Here is a 9567-nt window from a genome sequence, read left to right on the forward strand (position 1 = left end):
TTTGTGTGTATTATTAGAGGAGAGGATGAAACATTTTATTTTGTCTAGTGCATTTTATGATTCCAATTCACAGCCAACCTCACAGCACAATTTGCAACCTATTGGACGCCGTTTGTACGCTACAGTAACTTTATGTATGAATACATTCAAATAGTGGGTATACTCTAATTGATACTGTTATTTGTTTTACTTTTGGTATTTTCACGACAAATTGTAGCATCACTTGACCCCAGGGACGTGCACAGACATTTTTGGGGGCGGGTGCTCAAGTGAGAAAAAGGGCACTTCCCATAATCATTTATAAAAAAATATTTTAAAACTAAAAGTTAAATATAGTTGCACATCTCTGACTTACTGACCAATTTATTTTAATACCCTCACACTCACGCAATTGTTTAATACTCAACAGAATTCTACAAAATAATCAGCTAACAGAGATTGTCTTCTTTAGTATTCACTAAGCACAAGAGCAGACAACAAACTAGTACAATTCATAGTTATTACATGAGCAGCCAACAATCAAAATTATGAAGTTACTGTTTAAGGCAGGACATTACAGGCAAAAATATCGTTTTTTCATGTACTTGTTATTTTGGTCTATTTTGCTTCCATGTTTTCTTTCACTCTAATGGAAATAAAACTTCCAAGAAACACATATAAATGGTGTTCGTTTTACTACCATGTCTGAATTCATCTATAGATTTAAAGCTAATCTGCATTTAAACATAACATTTCAGGGGGAAATACTGACTTGACGTAAGTAACTATCTGGGGAAGTTGTGAGGTGATGTGTTTTTTTGTTTTATCCTTTTCACCTGCAATGCCTTGGTAACTGCATGCAAATTAGCGCATTTTAATTAGGCCTAGTTAACGCCTAATTTGCATATCAATGTGGCAATTGTGATGACGTTATTAGATACACATTTTACTGTATTCACTTGTGTCTCCCCTTAAGTACAGTAGGCCTACATTAGCCTGTATGCCCATGATAAATTCCCTTAGCTAAACCTTGAGCAATCTTATCCATTAGCTAGTAGCCTTAGTTAACTATAATTGTTATTGTCTTTTAGCTAATTAGCTGTAAACTCGAGGCACTGGCAGTTTAGTAATCTGTTCATCACCACTCACCTTCAAAATAAGCCAAGAAAAACCGGCATAACATGGGACTGTAAAGTGGGAGCTGTTTACACCTGTGTCTGAAGTGACTGCCGATGACTGTCCGCACCGCTGTGCAGGAGACAGGGAGGGTAGAGAGCATCGGAACTTCACTGTCTAATCTCCCGACCTGATGTTTTTATTTTGTATTCAATCAATATATTTTTGGAAAGGGAAACTGTGCGGAAACAGCAGTAGATATATATTAATTTATTTAAAAAAAAAAAATGGGCACTTTCTCTGGAGGAAGTGCAGGGGCTCAAGCCCACTTTGATGTGCACGTGCCTGCTTGACCCCACCCACTGAACAGTGAAGCTTGGCACGTCGACATGTCCTCCTCTTCTTCTTAAACCACCTAACTTTAACAAACGTTGTTTTACCATTAGGCCTATGCCTGTAAATGTTCTGAACAAGTTTTAACATTATTTCCATAACGACTGAGTGAAGTTTATTGGGAAGCTGCTTTTTCCCAGCAAAGTTAAAACATCACAGGCCTCAGCAGGTGTCACGGTAAGGTTAGCTAAATACAAACGTGTTAATTAGCTTTCATTAGCTAGTTATAGTCGCAATGCTAGTAGTGTTGTTGTGTTGTTGTTGTTGTTGTGAACGTCATGTCGTTGGTGAGAGGTTGTTAAATGTAATACATATATTTAAGACCTCCAGTCACCGTAAAACATGTTTTCTTTGTAGTTTGATTCCTTAGGCTACAATATAACCTCCACATGTTTTAGCTAAACTCACTTAGCCTTAGCCTCCACCATGTCCAAGGACTAAACAATGTTTAAAATGTTATTGTTATTAAACGTTTTCTTTAGAAATGTGAACAAGCAAAATACACTGGACATATACTCAGTGGTATAACGTTTTAAGTTAATGTGCTCAAGTAATGTACTTTAGTTCACTTTTGAGAGACTTGTACTTTACTTGAGTATTTCAATGTTTTGCTACTTTGTACTTCTACCTGACTTATCAGAGTTAAATCGTTTACTTTTACTTCTCAACATTTATTTAGTAACTTTAGTTAATCATGTGAAATATAATCAACACTCAAATAAGACTTTATTTAAACCTGGAGTAAAATTCTCAAAAATGTCCAACCATCCCTTCAGCAATAACAAAGAAACAATATATATAACCAGGGGTGCACACAACTTTCTCAGTGAGGTACTCAGATGAGTACAGTCAGTGTTTGGTACTCCAACTTCTGACTATTGTCAACGGGGGGGGGGTAGTAGGGTACAGAGCTTCGTGACCGCGGTGCTTTGTGACACAAGTGATGGTACGCATTTCAGATTGTTGCCACGCATGCGTACCTGCGTACCAGTTATGTGCACCCCTGTATATAACATCTAAATTGTGTCACATTTAGCAATGCCCAATGCCATTGTGTCTGTACCTAAATGTATTTATTACAGGAGGACCATGATGCCTTCATCGCGCAAAGGAAAGAAGAGAAAGTCGGCTGACAGTGTTGTAGTTTTGAAGCCCCCGTCCAAACCATCCAAAGTCACCTTCCTGAGCCCCTCTCTTGTATTACTGGAAATCCCAGCTGACACCAACACCAGCCTCCCAGTATGGGAGGCCATGAGATCCCAGCTTGTTGACATCGCCTGGACCATCAACCCCTACAGCATCAGTGTGAATTTAACCCCTTTGACCGCTAAGCAGGGGAAGATTACAACTTCCACCCAAACTGAAAGCACTTCCACCTTAGTGCCTCCTTCCACGACTGGGCAGGCTCAGATGATGATTCAGGCTCTTTCCCCGCAGCAGGTCATACTTTCTCTTTCCCAAAACAGCACCCAATTTCTGCCCAGCCCTCCAGGTCAACCACAGAACTCACCTTCAACCTCAACGCTGGCCACCTCCCTCATCGTTTGCCTGCCCCTCTTCATCACCTCACCTCAGCCTAGTCTCCACCAGACCAGCACCCTCAATCAGACACAGGTCCTACCCTCCATCCCGACCCTAATACCCCCCACCAAGCAGCAGGCCTTGTCTGTAGAGCCTCCCCCCTCTCTGTTCCACACAAAGATATCCTCTGACATCCAGATCTGTGACAACTTCCTCCTAAATGTGTGCCACGCAGGGAATATGTGTAACATGCACCACACTCCCTACCCGTTTCACTGGCAGCTGTGGTCTCCGGTCACCCACAACTGGATCGACATCCCCCATCGCTCTCAGGTCTCACTGGAGAGGCTCTACTGCGATGTCAACCAAGAGGTCATTTGCATCAAGGATGGGTGAGAACGAGGACACGTCTTCACTTAAAGGTGAAGGTAAGTTTGAGAAACCGGCTCGAGATACACTTACGGCCCCTACACACGGCGGCGTGTGTTGACGCTTCAACGCTTCTGCCCATTCACTTTGAATGGGGTGACGTCACGATTCGCCGAATTGCATTGTGGGAGCAAAGCGTAGCTTTTCTCGCGGTGCTCGCTGCAAAAGTAGAGCAATGTTCTTCTTTTGAAGCTGAGGCGGAGGCGTCAGCCAATCAAATCCCGCGTATGCAAATATGCCAGTACAAGCGCTAGCCAATCAAACCGCGTGTATGCTGGGAGAGCCAGACCACAGTTCATTTCCTCATATGCCAAAAAATGGAGGAGAAAATAATCGTAGCGGTAGGGAATCACCCGGTGCTTTCAGTCCCTGTTCACCTACCGGGATACAAACCGGAGGAGCCAGGCATGGAGGGAGGTGGCAGAGACAGTGGGTGAAACTGGTAGGTTTTCGCCTGTTTGGGGAGTTTATATCCAGTGTACTTCGTTTGAATGGACAGCTAGCAGGCATAGACAGTATTTAGCCAGCATGGAATGTTGTATAAAATAGCACCATAGACATGAATTAAAAATCGCTTTTTAGACATGAATGTCTATGGTGAGATTCATACACGGGAGCCTTTTTAAAGCCTTTTTACCCGGGGGAGACACGGGAGATTCATGTGATTGGTTGTTGGTTGCGTTGCTCGCGTTAACTCCCCAAGCTCAAGACACGCCCACCGCCAAGCGGCAACGCACGCCGCCGTGTGTAGGCTGCGTTAAGCAATAGCTCACGACAGGCCGTGGTATATGGTCATTATATCACAGCTAAGGGGCGTGGTTCGGCCCGACGCGAAGCGGAGGGTCGACAACCCCCTTAGCTGTGATATAATGAGCATATATCACGGCCTGAAGTGAGCTATTGCTTTTATAAAACGGTTACCAAGTGTGGCAATATGAAAGAAAAATACACACTCTAATTTAAATAGTTTTTATTAGTAAATAATGATGTTCAAAATAAAATAGTCCCTCCGTTGCCTTCTGCACGAAACATAGTGCGAGGTAGTTGCTATGCAACAACACTAACAACAGCTAGCGAACATATTAGACAGAGAGCGTTGATCCATTATTTGGCTATTTATTTACATTAATGTGTATGTTGCCGTTTATTGTGCACCCACTGAAAAACTGTCCAGCATCAGTAGAATGGCTTACGTGGTTATAGGCTGAGGTTGTTCTAGGCTGTTGCTTGGCGTGGCGAGAATATTGCTCCACTTTCTCTGGTCCCCGAGATTCGGCTTCCAGTAGCTCTGGAGAGAGCTTTCGCACCTGTGGCCACTAACGGTCATAATTTCTCTGCTTTGTTTCAAGACCCGCATCAGAAAGCTTTTGAATGGTGATACTTTTCCAGTTGGTCGACCTGCTCTTCACGTAGCTCTGCATGTCGTCGTTTAGGTGCTTTTTGTTCTGGAGATAGGCACTCGCACTCCTCAATCCACTCCTCCATAGTAAGACCCCCCCGGAGGTCGAAGTTAATCTTAAATGTTTTTGCGGACCTTTTTGATTACAGATTTGACAACATCGTTGCTTGCTTTAAAAGTAGCACGATTCATTATGTCAAACCTTGGAAAGTATCTAAATATCCCTGCCCTAATGCCAAAGGAACTGCACACTGAATATGTTTTTGCCATTTGATGTCTATGTCTGGACTGCTGCGTAAAAAGGAGATTGACTTGTCCGTTTTATAATTTGTTATATTCCATGGAATGCTCTTAACATCCCGATAGCAATGAATATCTTAAGTGCTTTGACAAAAAATCAATTAAAAAATGTCATCTGTGGAAGCCGTAGTACTGTAAAAAGCACGACCAATCATTTTAGCCGGCCCGGCTAAAGTAACTGGATGGCCTACCTGCCTGTCAGCCTTCCATCTGTGCACAAACTTATCTCGTGCCCTCATTGGTCATGTGCGCGTTCGTGTGTGTTGGAGGAGGGGCTCTGTAAGGAAGTGGCAGATTTTTTCCGGTTGTGTATTTTCAAATTCTAGCGCACTCGAGCTGGTTTCTCCAAAATTACCTACCGCACCTTTAAACTCTGAAAATGACACAATGTTAATTTCTGCAAAAAAACATGTCAAAAACGACATAATTTAAAGATTTTTCATCAAACACACCTTTAGGCATGTCAAATCCCATTTGGACTTTACCTCGATGGATTTGGACGACTGTAAATATGATCGAGTTAGACGACTGACTAACTCTGACAGTTTGATCATGTACCCATTGTTGGCCAGTAAGTGGAAAATCTACTGGTTGGACCACTACATCTGGAAAGAATTCAGCCTGGTGAATGTTTTTTATACTTTGCATTTCCATTATCGCTCCTTGGCTCTGTGCTCCTTTACTTTTACCAGCTGTTCCTTGATCATCTATTTGTTCATTTCTCTTTAGACTTTGTCCACCTTGCTGCTGAAGAAGATGAGCGAAAAGGAGCCAGAGTGCTCTTATTTTATCGGCTCACAGGAATACAAGCTGGACTTCACTACCATGGTCCAGATCAATGTCACCACAAGGTTTTATAGAGAAGTTCGCTGCAGACCCGTCTACCGCTCGCCCGATTCCATGAAGCATTACCTGAAGTCTGTACCCATTTTGGTCTCTTGTTTGGTCATTATACTGTATATGATGACATACATTTGTAGCAACACTCAAAAACCTAAATTAAAATGTAAAAAAAAGTGTTTGTTTCAGTAATGCACAAAATGTATATCCTCCCTTCCTCTACTCCACACCCAGGGCAGGGATCCAGAGTGACCCAGCTGAGCCTGTCAGTGATCCTCCGGGGGCCGACTTGAGCGTGGACCCTCTGAAGGAGTTCAGCTCCTGGTATCCTCCGGTGTGGCGTCTGGCCTCAGAGCAGGACTTCAGCCTGGTGGAGCTTCCTGCGGGCACAGCGGCCTATCGGAGCGTCCAAAACTTCTTCCATGAGAGCCTGCCTGAGACCGAAGTGGACATCATCAGCATCCAGCAGGTGGAGAACCTCCTCCACTGGGACAAGTACCAAAGGTTCAGCTGCTGTTTGAGCTCTAAAAAACATTCCGCTTCCTTCCTTAGTTACCATCAGCCACTTATGCGGCTTTCACACCAGCGCTTTTCCCTTTCTAGCTCCTAGCTAGAGCTTTTCTGGTTCAGCTCCGGTTTCCCTTTTCAGCTCCCGCTCTGTTCACACCGCCCAGCTGCCGCTGCTGCGTCATGACGTCACCGTTTACATCGCTGATTTTCTCCCCAACGGAGCTCACAACAACAACGGGGGGGGGACTGCGTTGGGTCGATGATCGTGTTGCTTTTAATCATACGAAGCCAGATTAAATTAAATAACGACTTCTCCAACCTTATACTTTTCTCCAGAGTGCCGTGGTTCATTGTTTATTAATGTGTTTCAGCGGCATTTACCGACCGCTGCAGTGCTGACTGCTCTTCCACGGGAGTTTATTCTCCCGTTAGCTCTGGGTTAGCTCACACGGCTCTAAAGTATTCACTGTCTGACTGTCACACAAGCAGCTGTTACATATCCCCAGTTCCCCTTAAGTGAATGTGTGTCAGTCTGAATTGACGCTGTTTGGCATCACAACGCTGTTATGAAAGTTTCTCTGGTATAACATGGGTGATGTTAGCATAGCAACCGAAGCTAAACTGACTACTTGCTAAGCCGTTTTATACAGGCACATTTTACCGGCGTATTTTTCATTATGATTCTACTTGTGATAGTCGGACATGACAACCTGTGCAGCCCATGTATTGATTCCATCCGATAGCTGCTATAATAACAAATGCTATTATAAGTGTGTGGTTGCCTTCACTTTGCTCAGCGCTACTGCTTGTAGGCAGGCATGATGAGACTCTTCAGTCGACCCATGTTCAGGGGAGGTGGGTTTAGTTTCCTGCACGCCTCGACGTAAGAGAGACGTAAGCGACGCCGCGTCATAGCTCCGAAGCTCTTGCCTCTAGACCGACAATTTTTTGGAGCTGGAAGTGAACCGCATTCCGGAGCTATGACGCGGCGCCGCTGCGGTGTGAACAGGAAAAAACGGCCGGTGTGAAAGGGGCATTAGACACCCTAAACAGACAGTTCTAACGCGTTACCTTTTCATTTATTTGTTTTTCGATGACTCGTTTGCCTTCTGATGCTATGGTGATGTTGTGCATCTCGTGTTTAATCAAAATAAAATGAGATCCTTCAACAAAGAAAATAGGCCTTTATAATAGTTAAAGTGGACCTATCATGCTATATTTAAATGATATATTGTAGGGCCATACCTATATAAGGTATATTTATACGTTTCTGTTTTCAAAATACCAAACAGATCATGCATTTTAGCCATGCCTCATTTCGCTCTATGTGCTGTTTGCTGTCTACGGGGCTGATTATGTGAGCTGCAACTGACCACGCCCCCCTGCAGGAGAGGGGAGCCGTGCACTGATCAAGTCAAGAGGGGGAGAAAAAAAGATCTTCGTCCTCCGTGTTTTATTATATTGTTATAGGCCTATATATAATAATAACCATATGTGTACAATAAGTCTGAATTCAAAGGAGAAAGCTGTGCAGTTTATTTAAAATGTGTGAAGAAATGGTGGGTCTAAACAAGTACAAAAATAATTACTGTATAGAATGGGGGAATATTACAAAGAAAGGTACGATACAATAATGTGAAAATAGGTTTAATATATCTGAATTCAAATCAAAATGCAGTCCTTAAAATAGGTTATTTGTGCAGAAATGTTGAAAATTGGCCAAGGAATGGGCAAACGCATGACTTTTCAATAGAACCTTACTTTAAAGTGGACCTATCATGCTATATTTTAATAATATAGTGTAGGACCATACCTATATAAGGCATATTTATACTTTTTTTTTTTCAAAATACCAAACAATGCATTTTAGCCATGCCTCATTTTGCTCAATTTGACAATTTCTAGCTCTGTTTTAGCAAGGGCTGATTCTGTGAGAACAGCACCATCTACTGGCCTGGCATATGTACTACAGCGTCTCCAGCGCTTTCGAACGGCAATGGCCGTGGCTGTCTCCTCCTGATTGGTGGAGTTGGCCCAATAGCCGTAGCGCCACTGTCCTGACGTCAGGACAGTGTTCAAATCTGGATCAGTTTTTATCAGATCCGTTGCAGCCCCTTTTTTAGAGATTTGGGTATGGAGGAAAATAGAGAGGGTTGTGTTTTCTGACACTTGGTGAGTTCCCTGGAACACCGGGGACACATATTCATGTATAAAAGACGTACAAAAGTGCATTTTGCATGATAGGTCCCCTTTAAACAAATCCTAACGAGGCAAAACTCAAATAAAATAATAAACAACAAAAAACTGTCCTGACAGCATCTTTTACATATCCCATATTCCCATATCTGTGTCTCTTAAGAGGCTGGCGCCGTGGGAAATGTAGTCTTTTATAGTCTGGACTACAGAGGTCACGATTAGGTGACAATATTTGGCCTTTTTTATAAAAACCAAAGACTGGCTCTTTCATTCGGTATAAGTTTGATCCTGTGAAATGTCTCCCCTGAGGAAACGGTGGATGAAATGTGCTTGGATATATCTGTCTATATTTACGTTTCAAGTGAAGTACAATAACAAAGGACACAAGCTACATTGATATATATGCGTTGTCATTCCAGGCAGAAGGCGCACATGCAGAAGCATCAGGAGGTGTCTACGGAGCCTCTGGAGAGACATCTGTTCCACGGGACCAACAAAGAGGCCTCGGAGGAAATCTGCCGCACCAACTTCGACCCTCGCATAGCCGGGCTAAACGGGACGTCCTGCGGTTTCGGATCCTACTTCTCCATCTCCGCCTCCTACTCCAACGCCTTCTCAGCCATAGCGCGGCCCAACGGGATCCACCACATGTTCCTGGCCAAAGTGCTGGTGGGGAACGTGACTCAGGGAATGCCCAACTACCGCCGGCCGCCGCCAATCAAGTCCAAGACGAGGCCGATCGGTCACTACGACACCTGCGTGGACGATGTGAAAAACCCCACCATGTTTGTTGTTTTTGACAGCTGTCAGTGCTACCCATACTACCTCATCAAGTACAAAGATCTGCCCAAAGAGATTGAAATTTGACTCCTTAAGAGCAGAGG

General features: G+C 43.6%; 1 protein-coding gene across 3 annotated transcripts; it reads left to right on the top strand.

The window, feature by feature from the left end:
* Positions 1-1398: 1398 nt before the first annotated feature.
* LOC117485038 (protein mono-ADP-ribosyltransferase TIPARP-like) lies at positions 1399-9567 on the top strand. Of its 3 annotated transcripts, none has more exons than XM_034133633.1 (6): positions 1399-1665; positions 2571-3401; positions 5596-5761; positions 5867-6054; positions 6212-6481; positions 9107-9450. In XM_034133633.1, the coding sequence occupies exons 2-6, from the start codon at positions 2578-2580 to the stop codon at positions 9225-9227; spliced, it is 1569 nt and encodes a 522-aa protein (XP_033989524.1). In that variant the 5' UTR covers positions 1399-1665; positions 2571-2577; the 3' UTR covers positions 9228-9450. The 3 variants fall into 3 exon arrangements, with proteins under 3 accessions (XP_033989524.1, XP_033989523.1, XP_033989522.1); XM_034133632.1 differs by having other exon boundaries at positions 1403-1665; positions 6212-6446; positions 9103-9559; XM_034133631.1 differs by having other exon boundaries at positions 1409-1665; positions 9103-9567.

Source organism: Trematomus bernacchii, unplaced genomic scaffold (assembly GCF_902827165.1).
Source record: "Trematomus bernacchii unplaced genomic scaffold, fTreBer1.1, whole genome shotgun sequence".
Lineage (NCBI taxonomy): Eukaryota > Metazoa > Chordata > Actinopteri > Perciformes > Nototheniidae > Trematomus > Trematomus bernacchii.

Excerpts from the sequence above, each read along its gene's own strand:
- LOC117485038 (XM_034133631.1), top strand. The coding sequence starts at position 2,578 with ATGATGCCTTCATCGCGCAAAGGAAAGAAGAGAAAGTCGGCTGACAGT. Across the intron at positions 5,762-5,866 it reads TCTGGAAAGAATTCAGCCTG|ACTTTGTCCACCTTGCTGCT; the intron begins GTGAATGTTTTT and ends ATTTCTCTTTAG. Across the intron at positions 6,055-6,211 it reads TCCATGAAGCATTACCTGAA|GGCAGGGATCCAGAGTGACC; the intron begins GTCTGTACCCAT and ends CTCCACACCCAG.